This window comes from Bactrocera latifrons, unplaced genomic scaffold, assembly GCF_001853355.1.
Source record: "Bactrocera latifrons isolate USDA-ARS-PBARC rearing strain unplaced genomic scaffold, ASM185335v1 scaffold_162, whole genome shotgun sequence".
Taxonomy (NCBI): Eukaryota; Metazoa; Arthropoda; class Insecta; order Diptera; family Tephritidae; genus Bactrocera; species Bactrocera latifrons.
Window position 1 is genome coordinate 363,202 of NW_017535097.1, and position 18,099 is coordinate 381,300.

An 18,099-nucleotide genomic window follows, 5' to 3' on the forward strand; every position below is an offset into this window, starting at 1 on the left:
GACTCAGTCGCCGAGTATTGGCATTCTCCATGTCAAGACGGAAGAGAGGGATGTTATGATAAAAAGATAGGTTCTATGAGCGCTTAAAGAGCATCAGGATGGGCGGCCGGTAAATTTAGCCTTCATGATTAAACATTCCCAAATATGTTTATCGATTTCGCCGAGAACCAAAATATGGTTATCTGTATAATCTAGATTCCAGCATAGAAAATTCTTCAATCTACCTGGACCAACCAGATCGATCATGTTGTGACAGACGGAAGGCACGTATCCACTGTTTTAGAAGTGCATACACTCCCAGGTCTTAACATTGACYCGAGCCACAATCTTTTTGTAGCAAAGAACGCACGTCAACAAAACCAAGAAAGGTTCGACGTCGAGAAGCTGCAAGCACAGCAGACAGCCGAATGATTTTTTATTCGACTCGCACTCCTGATCTCTGAAAGCACTCATCAGCAACTTGATCTAAGAAAGCAGCGGGTGCCGTTGGATTGCGTCCGATAAGATTTTTAGTCTTACCGCACGAATTCCTATTGGACAATGTGCAGTAAGAACTTCTCTGATTGTGGCATGATGAACTTATCTCAGGGCAGGCAGTTCAGTAGATCCCTGCCTTCTAATCTAGGTCAAAAGATCACGCAGTCGCACAGGCGCACTCGTTGACAAGCGCATATTAAGYGCACGCAAGGTTCATTGGTCCAGTGCTAAAAAGYAAGACTTTTATAGAGATCCAAGTCGGTCCCATTTCGATGTGAGCAGAATAAAGGTGCGCCCTCTGGTTAGCTCATCGGCAGTTACTATGTTATTAGGCAGCCAAACGAGTGATGAACTAGCTTGATGCTATTTCAGCTTTGAGTACACTGTTAGCGAGTTCTGCGCTAGCATTGCCGCACTGCTGTCGGTGTCAATGCTCAATTCTCTGTTAGAGACTGAAAATTTTTAACTCAATTATAGCTGAACATAAATATGGACCAGTTGGATATCATTAAGAGTATTCTACATTGTCCTTCACTACTCGAATACAYAACTTACCGTTAGCGGCATGAATGCGCATTTGTTTGGAAACAAAGCATAACCTAGATTTACTTTGCGGAAGTCATAAATGAATATCTGAGAAGACCTCAATACAATTGCAAAAGAATTCCTTCTTACTTACGTTATTTGTAAGCACGAAAGGGTATACATATGTGGAATTAACGAAGAGGCACATYACTRTATGTTAACATATTTGTACATATGTATGTATGTGTGCGTGYAACGATGGCAACAAAGCGTCAATTCATTCATAACCGAATGAGGACATTGAACTTCCGCATTTGAGCGCACCCACATACAAAATTACACGCATACAAGCATATAAACATATACATATGTACATAACTGTACACGCAAGACGCTATAAATTTGTTAACTGCCTGTGCACCTTTAAGCGTAAAGCAAAAACGAAAGTTTACTCGTATGTGTGTCGTGGTATGAATGAGGAATTCGAAACCGTATTGGCCGTTAAGTGCGGAGAGCGAGAGTGACGGGGTATTGCGGAGTATTCCCATATGAAGTAGAGTTTATTGTGCGAATGTACAGCGTATTTTGGTAAGCATTTGCTTCACGCTATATGTACGTGTGTATGCGTGCGTGCGTGCATGAATGTGTGTGCGTGGGTGTAAGTGAAAGGCATTTGAGAGCAACAGGCTGTGTGGCGCGCCGGTGAAGATTTATGGTATTTGGTCGCAAACGGTTAGGGGCTGTTGCTGCCACCCACGCGCGTTTGTTGACAAACAAAAGTGCAACACGTGCTGGCGATGTCGACAAATTGTTGCTGCAACTTGCCTGCTTCACTATACAAGTATTTGTTTTGTTGTGTGCTGTTGGTTTCGATAGTGGCGCTTGTGTGTGGGGCGCAGGCGTTGAATTTCCCCAATATTTGCGTTAACCAGCTGTCAAAAGTGACAGTGTCGCCTCTTGTATATACATGTTTATGCGTGTATGTGCACGTATTTTCGCAGAGGAAATATCGATTTTTACAAATCTTCATTACAGTTGCACACAAAATTGTTGCAAACTTGCAGTCTAACAGTAAAAATTGGTAAAATATAATCGTTTAAATATGTGGTAATGTGAAAATTAGAATTTTACGTGCAAAACGTTAATTAAAATATAAAAGTGAACAAGTTGATATAGTACAATTAAAYACCACAAAGAATAAATTGCATACTTAAGGGCGTGTAGCAGCAAGTGAAAGTAGACAGTTGCRGTTGCATTTTACTTTTTTCATAAATTATTGTTGTTTACTCTACAACAAAYAAAATAAATATTGGCGCATTATTTGTACCAAGCAGCGCCCGGCTGTTCACGCACCAAGTGACTACTTTGCAGATTCTTCAATATGATTAAAATGCGACCATATGTGCCATCGAATCGCATCGCCATACGTGACTCCATCGACGAGGAGATCAGTGACGATGTGGATGATGACGTCTTCATTAAGGATGCGCGCACCGCCAAGGTATACACATAAACATTTTCTCAGATACACACACACACACATATATATATATATGCAACTAAGTTTAATCTCTACTTCTTCACTGCACGTTTTACAGTTAAGCGAAGAGAAGGGCCTGAAGCGTCCACTAATGGCACCACGCCGTAAAAATGGTAAAATGCACAATTCGGTGCCAATTATGATGAAGCATCGCCGTTGTTGGCGTTGCTGTGAGCCCTTCTGTTATGGCCTTGCCGCACTAACTGTCCTTATTGCCTTGATAAGCCTCGCAGCGCTCATACTGACCATGTTTCCCATACCGCTGCAACGYATTAAAGTGTGGCTGAAGCGCGAGCCCACAGCGCCGCCGGRTGCAGCAGCTTATGCGGCTGGTGGTCAATCGTTGGCATACGGCAGTAGCGTGGGACCGGARATTGTGCCCTGCACACAAATKAGCGTGCAACGTTTGTGGTCGCGCACGTTTCCACGCATGAATAGCGAGAGTCCAGTACGTAAGGCCGATTTAAATGGCGATGGTATTGCCGATATCATTTTCGGTTTCGGCGTTGGTGCGTAGCTGTAATGACAGYTCTCCTTATTTGCATTAAATTTTTGCTCTTTCAGATGATAACATTCAGTACGAGGGTTTTACGTTGCCCAAATGCAAATCTGCGCAAGGTGACGACGAGGTGCCTTGTGAAGGTGGCGTCATTGCTATAAATGGCGCTACCGGCGGTCTACTTTGGCAGACGTGGAGTGTGGCGAATGTGTTTTCGCTGCTGTGCACATTGGATATTGATCTTGATGGCTATCCGGATTGCGTGGCTGCAGGCAGGCTGGGTGTAAGTGTTGTTTCCGCRAAAAGCGGAGCTAAACAAATTGAAATTTGACCTAAAATAAAAATTTAAAAAAATACCACGATTTTATAATACAATGATCCTGATTGCAGCATAAATTTTTAGACCACAACAAACGTAGCCCCACTTGAATTTACTTTGTGATATTTCTCCCTTAGATGATATTCGCCATTAATGGGCGCAGCGGCACCAGCATTTGGGAATTCCGTGAGGTCGAAGTGGAAACCAACTCACCCATCGTGATGGATCTCTACACAATAAATATCATACGTGATTTGGATGGCGACGAAATCTCCGATATACTTGCAGCGCATCTCGAGGAGCGCGAAGAGTCCAAAGCGGGCCATATTAAGGTGATTTCCGGCAAGACAGGTAAAGTCATACGCACGATACCAACACCATTCAAAGAGGAAGTCTTTGTGCCTGTGCAGATGCTAACTAAAGAGGATGGCACTGAGTTACTTATGATCATTACCGGTGGTCAAAATACACCTGGTGGCATCTATACCATACGCTTACTTTCCCTTATGCAATTTACGAGTGAAAAGGAGTTTACACCACTCTTYCAAAGTAARCAYTCTGGCGTAATGGTGCCCGCAGTGATTACCGATGTAACGGGCGATCATATTGCGGATATTGTGGCAGCATCTTTCAACTCGTCAGTGTATGCCTTCGATGGGCGTAATTTCAGCATATTGTGGAATTACACATTTYCGGCAAGTGAGAGTGTTAGCGCAATTGTGCCGGGACATTTCAATAATGACAATGTGACCGATTTTATGGTGAAATATAATACTGGACCGGGATTTCCAGTGTATTATTATTCGCAGACCACCATACTGGATGGTAAAACGGGTAAGCCCTTGTTGGACACAATGATGACTGATTCCGGCGGTTCGAATAGCTTGCTGGGTGGTGTCTCGGTATCGCAGAACTACGGTGGCGACTTCTTTTTGCACTGGCAAATGCAATGTAGGGATAAGTATAACGCGAAAGATGCTTATGAATTTATACCAGGTGAGCGCTACATAAATACTATGGTGAAGATTTGTATTTTACATGTTCCAATCCCATTTGCAGACAGCGATATCATTTTGCAATCACGCGCAGATACTTGTCGTCTGCGTTACAACACTTCGACTGTGCTGAAACTTTACGCAATTGCACGYCATATCGAACCACCAGGAGCCGTAATTTTTAGCACAGGTTAGTAACTTATTACATACATACATCTATGGCCAGCGCTTCATAAAATCATGTACCGCGAATGTTGTTCCTTTCATTTCCCGTTTAAGACGACATTGAAGTGCACCTCAACCGCACACAACGCCCACAATACGCCAAACAGAATTCGAAGTCCCCGCTAAAGCATCCTAAACTGCTCAAGAAACTGTTAGCTAATCGAGAGGAGCTGCTAAAGAAAATCGCYGTCAACGCTGACTTGGAAAAGCTAGAAAAGGTAACGAAACATCAAAATCAGCCACATTACAAGGAAAATGCGCTGAGAAATCCGATGTTCGATCAGGAGATACTGCAGGARATACTACCAAATAATGAATTACCCGCCGAAAACGTATATGAGCCCGTCAAACAAACTAGCTACACTAACTACTACGGTGGTGGTTATGCCGCCAATGGCAACGAASCAATGCGTGAGWCGGTAGGTTWCCTTTCACTTCAATCATTTCACTTCAATCGGTACAAAYTTATTGTATTTATTTWAGCAAAAAGACTACGAGTCCGTGTTGGGCGCACGTGTACCCGAAGAATACGACACGCTCTACGCTGACAACGAAGTGCCGCAGTTGGTGCCACAGAATGAGCATCCCATACGCTTGCGCACGAAATATCCCGGCAATCGSGATGTACGCAGYGACATAACATCCTTTGAGGATGAGCAGAATACTACGCAAACCGTACCCACCGGTGGTGTGCCGCAAAATAACTTAGATAAACAGGAGCCACTTAGCTTATGGGATCTGGAAATGGAGAAGGAGGAGCGTGATGCTATTAAAGAGTCACACAAATACGATTATTCGACAAATCAAGATGATACAAACAAAAAGAGTAAACGTAGCCGTCTAAGACGTGATGACAGCACACAAACGAGAGTCACGGACGATACGGATGCGACTTCTACTAGTCCATCAACTAACGATGAGTCCGATGAATGGTTCCTATCCTCAATCTCATCTACGGGCGTGTTGTTGAAAACGTTAAATGACACACGCTCTTCGGTGGATTTTGCTTTCGTGTTAAATATACGTGAGTCAGAGACGTATCCACCACTCTTTATGCCCCAGGATCTCAATTGCGTTGAAGAAAAGATAAGTGCTTATAAAAGTATGAAACTGAACGATTTTGTTTTGATTAAATAGCTAATATGTTGTTCCTTCTTAATCATTAAGGTTACACACTAGACAATCTACGTATACTGCGTAAGCAATTCCTAAAGCAATGTCTAAGCGATCGCCTAGTGAATGTTACACCGCATGTGCCGAAGTATGAATCGCAATTAATCGTGACACGAATCAGCATWTCGTGTACGTGTCATACGCTACAAAAGGGTCAGGTATGCTCGGAGCTGGACGGTATACAGACGCAGCGTTGGACAGAGTACATGGGCAACGATGGGCACGGTTATTATGCCAACTAGATGTAGTCTTAGTTAAGGAATGCAATTAGGTGGGGGTTGCAGGAAGCACGTCATTTTATGTATGTAAACAAAAATGAGAGAGCACAAATTAAATACCGTTTAATTTAATTTTCCAATTGCACAACAGTAATTTTAATATGTTGTTTAAATTTATTTATAGAAAAGAAGGAGTGTATTTGAGTTTCGGTAAATACCATTTGTAAAAATTAGCAGAACGTCAAAACATTTATGAATGGTGCCAAGCATTTCCATGCTGCTAATTTTTTTTTAAAGAAATTTGCTTCAAGGAGCTCTTGTATGTAATTAAAATAAAWAATATTCAATAAAAAAGAAACAATTTTAAAATATCGAGTAAAATTTTAAAAGGAAATTTGTTTTCGTCTTTTACCACTAATGGTAGAGAATTTTTATTTAATTTCTATTTAGTTGGCTAAAGTTTGTTTATAATTTACCAAGTCTCCAATACATTGAAAAAATTGCGTGTTAACGAATGCATACCCTGCCAGCCAAAAGTGGTGAAAAAACTAGTGAAACASTAGCGTTTGCGTTTATTTTATCAATTCGTCACAGAAACATTAACATAAATTTCTGGTAGCACAGACTGGTAACTAACGTATGCTTAACCGAAAGTGAAATTCCAAATTAACATATGCACATGAATAAGCTTTTAAATGCATTTCATACATATCATATTCATTGTGAATGAYTATTTTGGCTCATTCACCCCCCTTTGACAGCTGTCGTAGCGCACATATTCAAGCCGACATCAACGACGTCGACTGCGCCAGTAGCAAGTAATTTGTAAACCAGGCGTTTAGTGAAAAGTTAATATCACAAAAAATTTATAAATGTCCTGCTAGTAATTACTGTAATYGTTCAGAAATATAGCCGGCAGAGATGGGTATCTTGGAGAAGATCTCTGAAATAGAGAAGGAAATTGCTCGTACTCAAAAGAATAAAGGTAAGTTGGTTAAAAGAAATGTGTGGTGTGGCCGCACTACACAAGTCCATGCACCGCTGACAAGTTGTTTTTGTCTTTTTTTGTGTTGACGCAGAACTGCTTGTAGGTTAACTCTTAACACAAAACAAACAAAATAATTTAAACAAAATTCTTCAGTCAGCTAATATTAAAATTATTTCATTAAATTTCTAGCAACCGAATATCATTTGGGTCTTTTGAAAGCGAAGCTTGCTAAATATCGCTCACAATTGTTGGAGCCATCGAAGAAAGGTGAAAAGGGCGATGGTTTTGATGTCTTGAAAAGTGGTGACGCGCGTGTYGCGTTGATAGGTTTCCCCTCGGTAGGTAAATCTACTTTGTTGTCTACTCTSACCAAGACTGAATCTGAGGCGGCCAATTATGAGTTTACCACACTTACTTGTATTCCCGGTGTCATTGAATATAAAGGTGCTAATATACAATTACTAGATTTGCCTGGAATTATAGAAGGTGCCGCTCAGGTAAATATTAAAGAAATRATCGGTATCTGTGTATTATATTATTTTATTCYTTCCTTATAATTTAGGGCAAAGGTCGCGGGCGTCAAGTTATCGCCGTAGCGCGCACAGCCGATTTGGTCATCATGATGTTGGACGCTACGAAACCGAATGTWCATCGTGAATTGCTCGAACGTGAATTGGAATCAGTCGGTATAAGACTTAACAAACGCAAACCAAACATTTACTTCAAGCAAAAAAAGGGTGGTGGCCTTAGTTTTAATTCCACATGTTCGTTATCGCGTTGTAATGAGAAAATGGTGCAAACTATTTTGCATTCCTTCAAAATTTTCAATGCGGAGGTACTTTTCCGTGAGGATTGTAACGAGGATGAATTCATCGATGTAGTGACGGCAAACCGTGTGTATTTGCCTTGCTTATACGTGTACAATAAAATCGATCAGATTTCAATCGAGGAGGTCGATCGTTTAGCGCGTGAACCGAATTCGATAGTGGTCAGTTGCAACATGAAATTAAATTTGGACTATCTGTTAGAGGCCTTGTGGGATGCGTTGCAGCTGATAAGAGTGTATACAAAGAAGCCGGGTGCACCACCAGATTTTGATGATGGTTTGATTTTAAGAAAGGTTTGTTTAGTGATCGATTATAGTTTGTACTGATTTATGGTAATGATGTTGTTTTCTTTTAGGGTGTCACAGTTGAACATGTATGCCATGCTATACATCGTACACTAGCGGCTCAATTTAAATATGGACTTGTTTGGGGTACTTCTACAAAGTACTCGCCACAGCGTGTAGGCATATCACATATTATGGCTGACGAGGATGTTATACAAGTTGTTAAAAAATGATAAACGCTGATATAGATTATAATATGCGTTGAAATTGTGTTGAACGTTGATTTTGCAGTGGATAATTATAGGCCTTCCATAAAATTCTTTAATTACCCTTATTATTAATTACAAATAATATAAGCATGTTCATAAAATCTGAGAGAAAAASAATAACTTTTATATGCCTTTCTGAAGTGTTGAGAAACTTGCAACGAATAATGAACAATATTGCTTGCTAAATATAAATTATGTCTGCTATGCCATTGCTTAAAAACAATTTAATTTTATTAATACATACGTATGCACACATACAAAAGTGCTAGACGAAACAACTACAACAAAGAAATTGTAAAAGCATGCAAAAATTATTTCAAATTTTTCAAAACGTACTATCTTTTATTCAAAACCATTTGCAAATATTAAGTGATAAYGGTTATATTCCAATTTTTTAAAATCAGTGAAAAATTTAATAAAACAATCTAATTSTCAATTACTCCCATCATTTGGCACCAGCCGTTGCTGTGGTCCCACTTCTACCCGCCGCAGCGGATGCATTGTTAAAACTCTTTCCAAATGCACTCATTGCAGAAATATTGGAAAATGGTGTTGGTCCGCAGGTAATATTTGTTGTGTCCACCTTGCTTTCGGGGTTATCGATCTTTGCGAATACATTTGTAGTATCGCGTAGGCGATATTTTCGCAAGTTAAGATATTGTTCTTTCTGTGTTTCAACTTTCTGGTGCAATTCATGCAAACGGCCGGCGAGCGATATGAAACTCTCGTTTATTTGTCGGAAACCACGCTTTAGATCATCGGGCGACACTGCCTGCGGATTAGTTATTGAGCGCATGTGATGCTCAGTCAGCGCGATTTGCTGCCGAAAATTGATCAAATCCTGTTCGTACTTGGCCACTAAGCCCAGGAAGAATTGAAATGGTGCCGTATTTTCAAATTGTAGCCCAGCGGGCGTATCCTGCGTGCGTTGCGCCATTTCCACAGCCTGTATGGTTTTTGAAGTTTCTTTGCGAAGCAGCTTTATTTGTTTGTAATTTGTGTCTACTGAATTAGAAATCTCCTGGAGCGCCCACTGAATATTGTTTATTTCGTTGGACACATTGGACAATTTCGAAGTGGATGTACGTCCAATATCTGAGGAAAGTGTTTTTTGTCCTTTTATATGAGTTTTAAGCGCGTCGACAGTTTTCGCAATCTCATCGGGCACAATAGTTTCTTTGATCTAATAAAACAAAATCATTAAAAGTTGATTTGATATTTTGATCTAATATTTACTTTGACGCTATCTTGTTTGAGATCGCCTGCTTTAGGTTGCGTTGAACTAACATCAACACCGCCCAGACCAACAAACGGTGTAGCTGTTGCTGTGGTTGAGGTGGCAGTTGGCTTCCACATTCCGCCCGATGCCACAGACGTAGTTGTTGTGCCGAAATTTAAACTAGCYGATGTTGTAGTACCGGCGGGCTTACCAAATGACAAACCACCTCCCAGCCCACTGAAACCGAGCGMCGGAGCTGTTGAAGTCGMWGTACTTGTGGCAGCCGTACCACCAAGTCCACCAAAACTAAATGCGGGCGCAGCACTTGTTGCTGCTGTTGTAGCTGTTCCACCCAAWCCACCAAAGTTAAAAGACGGTGCTGCGCTGMTGACAGCAGTTGCACCGAACGCTGGCGCTGGTGTACCGAAGGTCGGCGCTACAGACGCTGTAGGTGCAGCGCCAAAAGCAGGTGCTGYCGTTGTAGCACTTGCTCCGAAYGGTGCAACGGTTGCCGTTGGATTMCCGGTCGCTCCAAATGCAGGCGCTTGTGCTGTAGTTGTTGCTCCAAATCCTGTAGCGCCAAAAGCGGTTGTGCCTGTTGTAGCACTCGCACCAAATGCAGGCGCTGCAGCAGCTCCAAATGCTGGCGTGCTAGCTGCCGCCGGCGCTGCTGGTGCGCCGAAGCTRAAACCAGCCGCCTGTTGTTGTGACGGGTTTCCAAAGGAAAATCCAGACATATTGACAGTGGTTTTGTCTATTGAATTTACACTATAAATTTAATTATACGATTTTTTTTGTACCTTATACTTTAACAATTTTATGAAATTCTCTTTAAAGTTTTAGCGCGAGCATTTGAGCAAATTCGATGCAGTTGCCAGCTGTTCACAGAAAAATTGTCACTGAGCAATAACTATTGTGAATAAATGTTATTTTTTATGAATAAATGTTATTATGAATAAATGTTATAATAAATGTTATTCACAATAACTGAAAGTCCCAGTAATGGATTTGTTGGTTTAGTTTTTTCAGGATCTTTTCAATAGTAAGGACGTATGTATATACATATATGACGGGTCGGTTGTAGTATACCGTCCCAGTTTTTCGGGAATAAAATGGGTATGGTCGGGAGCTTATAGTTTTCCAGATATTCCCGTTTAAAGTTGAAAATTTCCACTATTTGAAGTACGTATTTTCTCGATATAAATTAAATYTTGCACTTTTATATGACTAAGGTAACATGGCTACATGGGCTTCCTCGAGTATAAAACTGTYTTTTCAAMATTTTTTTTYMMMWWAAAAAAAAWTTCATTAGAAACCACCATTAACAGAAAAATTTTTGGTAAATCATATTTTAAATTCTGCCATTGCGACGCCATTTCCCGGCAACCACTCGAAAAAAAGATGCTTAACTTAAAACTTGGACGAAGGAAAGATAAATTAAAATTTCATTTTTGACTTACATTTTTATGAAGTATTAAAATTTCAGTCAACATTTCGCGAAATTTTGCTCTTTTCAAAGTTGTAATCGAAAAAAAAATCGTCTTTAAGGGGGTATTCTGGACTAGACGCATTTTTTAAATAAAAAAAAAAAAAAAAAAAAAAAAAAAATTTTAACTTTCAATTTTTTCATATGTTTTTTATAGAGAATATAATAAAAAAAAAAATTGCAAGAAAAAAAAAACAAAATTGGATTGTGGGCTTAAAAAAAACAACCCTGCGTCCTGGTTGGCGTGAAGTTTCTTCATTAGTAAGGATGTCGTAATCGGGTTGACCATTTAAAAAAAAAACAATAAATAATAATAATAATAACTAAATAGCGTCGACTTGAAAAAACATTTTTTTCGACCTTTTTGAATTTTTTACAAATACTTCAAAACAAAATTTTTGGAAATCCAAAGCAGACACGATAGAGCATTGTATAAAGAAGATATATACCAAATTTCAAAGGAATCGGTTCAGTAGAACTTGAGATATCATGTCAACCACCTCTGAAAAAGTAGTTTCGAGAAAAACGCCTAAAAAGTTTAGGAGACAATTGTAGTGAACACGGATGTCGCGTCACAAAATCGGCTGTATCTCCGAAAATAAGTCGAATTTTGAAAAATCCTTCCAAGGTCATGTTTTTGAAAGTCTAAACTTTCAAAATATGTAAAAAAAAACGATTTTTTCAAAATCCCCCTTAAGAATTGTATTTCAAAGACCTGTGTAAAATTGTTTGAAGGTCGCTTGAGTAGTTCTCGAGAAATCTTGAGAACCGACTTTAAAAACATATTTTCGAGAAAAACGGCGCACTTAGAATTTAATAAAACAATAAAAAACGATTTTTGAAATCCGTAAATCCATGTAACCCTTTAAGTTGTCATAAACGATTTTCTATAATTTTTGTCAAATATTTTATCAAAGTATTCACACTTCATTGGACCTGCCGAATACTTCTGAAATGTAAATATATACATACGAGAATGTGCATGCATGTATGTGTAAGCATTGTTTATTCGCTTCACTGTTGAAATTCTTTGCTTCTTCAGAGGAATTTAAACGCGCGCTTATTGATACTCAACCTACCAAGTTCACCATGGGCGTTAATAACACACACACACACACACATAACAATATTTCTTATCGCCTATGTATGCGGACATATGTACATGTATGTAAGTATGTTGAAGCGTGTGCTGAAGTCGAGAGAGGAGAAAATTTTCGTGTCGGTTTGTCTRTGTTCTTACGAACAATTGTGCATCCGTATGATGTCATATAACGGAAGAGGAACTGCGTTTTCGCTTTCAATAGGCTGACTTTATAATTTCAAAAGACGATTGATAACATGGGCGGTTGCAGCATCTGCACAACTTTTCATCATATTTGAAAAGCGTACAACTCCTTCTCCGAAAAACTTCGCGTCAGTTAACAAAAGAAGGCCGCAGCAGCAACCGACGACTTAACCACGAACACTTGCTGGCGAAAATACTTGGCGATTTTAAAACGCTTGAGCACAGTTGCCACCTTTACAGCCAGCAATTTGACAAGAATATGCATGGCATGCTATTATGTGCGAGCATTTGAGCGCGAAAAACGCCCCATTAAGATATAACAAAGATGATTATATTGTAATATTATTTGTGAATTTCGCGCTTTGCTAAACGCCCAAAAGGCTGCAACAAATTTTCATATGCGATGCTAGGGTTAAGAATATCGAAATGGTTTCTTGCTTCCGGGTAGGGTAGAGGCAAATCATTGGAGCACTTATTATCGTCAAATTAAGCATTGAAGGGAACGAYAATAATATGGCTAGATGCAAAGTAGAGCGCAGAGAAGTGCACAATTGAAACAAATGAACACTTTCGTAAGGTATAGTAGTAGGTTAGCGCCGCGCTAAGGGTGTTGTTGGATAGCTGAGTACACAACAATGGAGCTGTAAGATTATGATGCTATATGTTAATCTATCTTTATATCTGATAGAAAATAACTGAGATTTTGCACTGCGACCTATGGTCTTTTGTGCCCTCTTCTTTATCACATATGGTCACAAAAGTCCAGCTATCTGAATAATTCCAGGAGCTTGCTAGGCAAGATTGAGGTGTTGTGATCCCTGTCAGGTATTCTGGAGTTTCCTGTTCCATGTCCCGAAATCGGCAGTTTGCGCTTGAGACTATGTCCATGTTGGACAAGTGCTTTTTGAGTCTGCAGTGTTCAGCATAGAGCGCGACGAAGAGATGGAACTTGTCTCGGAGCAGGTTGATCATGTCTCTAAACCTTGCTAGGTTGTAATCTCACGCAGAGCGGGCTAGTTCGTCGGCCAGCTCAATGCCGGCTACCCCTGTATGCCCAGTTACCCAGACCAGGTGTAYACRGTTACAAATTGATTGGCSGTTCAACTTCCACTAATAGCGATTTGACTTCATAATCTGAGATCGTTTTTAGTGTTGCTTGTCTGCCGCTGAGTATAGCGATATGSCAGTTGCGATCTAGATTGATTTCCGCTCACTGACTTATAGCAAAGACTTCTGCTTTAAAGATGYTCAGAAAACTTCCCATTGGTATGGACAGTTTTGGTATTCGGTCCCATAATGCTTGCTGTAATGCCACCTTGTGTTTTCGAGCTGTCAGTGTACCAGTGGATTGTGCGGACCCTCAGTAGTAATTCAAGCGTGAAACTACTCCACTCCGTCTTACTGCCGACAGTAACTCTAAACTTCTTTGTGAAATTTACCCTCTTCGTAACGCCGTCTCTTGGAAGTATGTAGGTTTAAGGCTTTCATCCGTTGAAACGACATTATTTTCCCTTTACCAAAATCCCCTGCTGCCATGAGCAACATGGTATGCTTCGACGTACCTCTGGCATCGAATACCGAGCAACTCAAGGAGCTGATTTACTATTAGCCTATATAGTAGTAGGGATAGAACTCCACCATCAGGGTAGCTCCTCGTAGTACCAAGACGAATCTTACTCTCCCTTACAGTGGTTTCAGCTATCCTAGTACGCAGTACAGCCTCTATCCATTTGCATATTKGAGCCGCCAAATTCCATWGYTCCAGTGCCTTGATGACGCTTGCATGRGACGCATTMTCAAAAGCACCTTTGATGAAAAGCGCATATCGCAACCTCATCAATTACTAGCCAAGTTCAGCCACATCCTTCTTCACCTGATCTCTCCAACGGAGTGGAGGTTTTTCTTCTTCCCCCGGTGGGTACTGCCTCGAATACTTTCAGAGCTGGAGTGATTTAACTATGTACAGCTCATCGTTCCATTGAATGCAATATTCGCTGATGTCAATGTGCAAAGGACCCAAAGGCAAAACCCWTCTCTTCCGAAAACTCATAATGTCGACTCATCAGATCTTGTCATCGTCCATGCCTCTGCAACATATAGCAAGACGGGAATAATGAGTGACTTATAGAGTTTGGTTCGAAGTGGCAGATGTTTGCAAGAGTTATTCTGCGTTGGATGTCGAAGCTGGCATTATTGTTGCAGTTAATACAGGTTCCAGTATAGACGAAATCAACAAGGAGGGGGAAGCTCAGTCGATAGTGTGGGACTCTTTGTTTGATKATAGGGGATAATTCGTCTTGATCTATGGTCTGGAGAAATTGTTATCGAATATTAGAAATTATATTGAAGTAATAAATGAAAATAACATCGAATTTTGCCTTCCCCGGCTTTTAAAACGTGTGTATCAGCCACTGTCGACCCTGCAACATATTAAGTGATTAAGCCAATGATGTAATAACATTTCCTTTATATCTGTATGAGCTGCTGGTTATTGTATATTCCTTAAAGTGTTRTTATGATATGTGCTTCCGTTCCCATAGTTAAATTGCCATATTCTTCTTAACGATAAAACTGCGCTCTTTAACGCTTGACTATCTCAGCGCAAATATGGCTATTGCTCATTAACCATGCGCCACCACCAACGACAATGCATCGTTATTCGATCTATTGTTTCATGCTTAGTCATCGGTTTTAGTGCTTATTTTCGTTTAACGTTTCGTTGAACACAATAACCGTTAGGATTTTATGCGCGTTTCATTAACTGGTCATGGCAACTGGAACTAACGCTTCCACCCACTCTGCTTGTTCCCTTAAACCTACACTATAGGCGTATATTGCGATATGAAAGTTAATTAAATGCGAAATGGCAATTCGATAGCTAAATGAAGTTGGCGTTGCTTATCGCTGTGAAGATTGGTACATCATATGCCAAATAACTGCAAAAATGCGCGTTGATTCAAGTAATTTAAGTAGAAWTGGTTTAGACTTAGTTGATGTGGTCGATTCTGCAATTTTGCGGTTATACATTGTTCCGTTGCACACACTGCCACCTTATCCGYTTCTTGCTGGACCATATAAACTTATTGTTTTCTCATGTAAATGCGAATATTCCAATTCGATTGCGATGGCTTCAATTCACTGATTTGAGTTGCTTTGATAACAAGTCGCTGTCATTCTGTAGGAAAATGGCGCGCCTAACAGAAAGAAGTCAAATAAACATGATTAAATAATAATTTAAATATTTGATATATTTACATACGTCTGGTATAAAGAAATGCCATGTTCTTGCATTCAATTGAAGGTTTTATATAATATATTTAATTTCAAATACACAGCATGCAATCGATAACTTTTTGTCATTTTGAAGTTGATTTTGTAATGTCACTCTCATAGAAACCCTCATCTCCATTGGCAAAAAACTGCGACGGTTTATGTTTACAAGCATCTCTTGAAACGAATTTTTCAACAGCAAATCATTCAAGCTCCCGGAGCTTCTGACGAGTCACTATTGCTATGTGCGATCTATTGTTATCCCGAAAAAAGACAATTCCTCTCTTATTGGTTGACTGCTTCTTTAAACGATTAGATTTTTRACTGACGAATTATATTAATCGAAAAATAGCATATCTGGTAGTGAAATTGGAATTTCGTGGATTTYTGCAAGATTGTTAGAAAATCTAAAATTTTTTAAGAGTACATTTTAGGGTTCTAAACATTTTGTACAATTAGTGGAACAGTGGAAATTTTTTCTCTGCTGTAGAGTAGTGTCCGCCTTCTAAAACTTTAAACTTTTGGCCCAGACGGCGTCTTTTTGTATGAGAATATGAATATAAAATACATTTCAATAAATCCTAAGAACGAGCATTTCGATTAATTTTTCCTTAGATCCAGAAATATCCAATGAAGATCGGTCGTCATACGTGTTCTTTAGTATTTCGTAGAAAGCGTAGAMTAGCAATATGTCAATGGATTAGTGTAATACATTTTGATTAACCTTTAATCGATTRAATATTTACAAAAAATTCGAGAAAATTCGACATATCGCTGAAAACTGCGTCGCAGAGGCTATTCGCGGCGGACTTTTCTCTGCTCACATACCAATGAGGGATACACTGACGGGTAGAAATCGCTGAGGCAGAGGCGTAGTGAGTTTTTATTTGGTCTTAGCTTTAGGTTACTCGACCACTGCAGAAGKGGTTGACGGACGCAAGTTGTCAAAGTTGTATAGAGGAGGGTGARGYGATTAGGCTCAAAGCGCTTTCTTRTATAGGAGTTTTTAGGTAACACAATGGACTGCTGCTCTAAGCTATCCAAGTGAGATCCGTGAAATGRTTGGCCTCTTGAGCTAACTAAGTATAATATYCCGTCTATGTATTGAAGACCATCATAAAGACTCCGAGTTTTTAGGTTAGTCGAGCAAAATGCAACACATTTATTTCTACTTCAAGACACCGAACGAGACACGCTCATTTTATTGTTCGATATATACCTGTAAACTTATATATATTTTCTCAAAGTTACTAGGTGAAACAAAGGACCTCAAAACATCAATTTATTTAATCTTAGAAAGCTGATTTGTCTACCGCAATTTGTCGCCTCTACGTACTAGCTGATCTCCCCTGTATGAGGATCGTTCTTCTGATGCTTCCTATCCAATGTTGTTCATATGCAGTCGTCTTGGAGTTTACGAAGCTTGAAAGATAGCTGTAAAATGCTTCCTTAATTGCAAAAGCTGTAACATTCCTTAGTGCATGGTTACAAGTCACTGACTAGTTCTTGTTGTGATTTCGTCCSAGTCAGCCCTGACATCTGATTTCACAGAGGCCGAGGACGAGAAGTTGGTGGCTGTTGGTTCTGGCAGTGAACGCATACTCCATGTTCCTATTGGTGATTCTTATTTCATGCTGAAGGTCCTCATTAATCTATCGGAACTATTAAGTTTGTTGATTATTTTGGGTTTTGCAATCTATTTGACTTAAGATGGGTCATTTGCTGTGTGTCTTACTCCTGGAGTTTACTTCGCGCTGGAGGTAAGGTTATACTGCCTTTACTCGGTCGTTAGAGCCTCTTTCCTATTAAACAGGTGAGGTTGACATCTGTCAGGGATAGACTGTATGTTCGCCATTTATTCATTTTAGGTGTTAACTAATGGCAAAAGGTAAASTGCGGAATGAAGGAGCACTAATGGCCGTCAGTTAACGAGTGAGTGAGTGGGCGGTACACTTAATTTATGTTTCGTGTGTCACTGATTGACGCGATAAAAACGTTAATATAACAGCAATTACAAGGCAATTGGACAAAAACTTTTCTAACAAGACAATCAGTATTATCTSAACAGAAAATAAATAATACCTAAATACTTGTGACATACAGTGATAGTGGAGATAAGCTGTAACAGCAAAGAAAACGCACAACTTGTGAAATGTTGCTCGGCAATAATGAATGAAGCATAAATATGAAAAAAGCCACAATAATAAATCAAAGCCTTAGAAGAAGCCATAAGCATGTTGTGTGACAGCARTAAAAACTACAAAAACAAATAGTATAGAAACACTGACGGCACAATTTGCATGTTTCGCACAGTTGATGAATTGAGTTGACAGGAGGTGGCTGGTAAAGGCATAGTACCAAAAGACCAAAAGTGGCACGCGGCGACTCGATATAGCCGGCACTGTGTCTTCAAAGCTAAATTTGCATAAGAAATTCATTAAATTTAGCGGATAAAGTCGAAACATGACTAAATTAATTGTGAATTAAGCGGCGATAAAGT

General features: G+C 39.7%; 3 protein-coding genes across 3 annotated transcripts; 2 read left to right on the forward strand and 1 right to left on the reverse strand.

The window, feature by feature from the left end:
- Window positions 1–2,102: 2,102 nt before the first annotated feature.
- Window positions 2,103–6,280, forward strand: LOC108966502. Its single transcript, XM_018929431.1, has 8 exons — window positions 2,103–2,503; window positions 2,601–3,051; window positions 3,107–3,324; window positions 3,498–4,356; window positions 4,420–4,545; window positions 4,635–4,999; window positions 5,064–5,682; window positions 5,748–6,280. Exons 1-8 carry the CDS (start codon window positions 2,384–2,386, stop codon window positions 5,993–5,995), a joined length of 3,006 nt encoding a protein of 1,001 aa, XP_018784976.1. The 5' UTR covers window positions 2,103–2,383; the 3' UTR covers window positions 5,996–6,280.
- A 488-nt stretch (window positions 6,281–6,768) lies between these two features.
- LOC108966519 (developmentally-regulated GTP-binding protein 2) lies at window positions 6,769–8,562 on the forward strand. Its single transcript, XM_018929465.1, has 4 exons — window positions 6,769–6,956; window positions 7,149–7,456; window positions 7,522–8,079; window positions 8,142–8,562. The coding sequence occupies exons 1-4, from the start codon at window positions 6,893–6,895 to the stop codon at window positions 8,301–8,303; spliced, it is 1,092 nt and encodes a 363-aa protein (XP_018785010.1). The 5' UTR covers window positions 6,769–6,892; the 3' UTR covers window positions 8,304–8,562.
- A 91-nt stretch (window positions 8,563–8,653) lies between these two features.
- Window positions 8,654–10,438, reverse strand: LOC108966495 (probable nucleoporin Nup58). The gene is made up of 2 exons (XM_018929424.1): window positions 9,576–10,438; window positions 8,654–9,522 (listed from the first exon to the last, which is right to left on the reverse strand). The coding sequence occupies exons 1-2, from the start codon at window positions 10,293–10,295 to the stop codon at window positions 8,785–8,787; spliced, it is 1,458 nt and encodes a 485-aa protein (XP_018784969.1). The 5' UTR covers window positions 10,296–10,438; the 3' UTR covers window positions 8,654–8,784.
- Window positions 10,439–18,099: the final 7,661 nt, after the last annotated feature.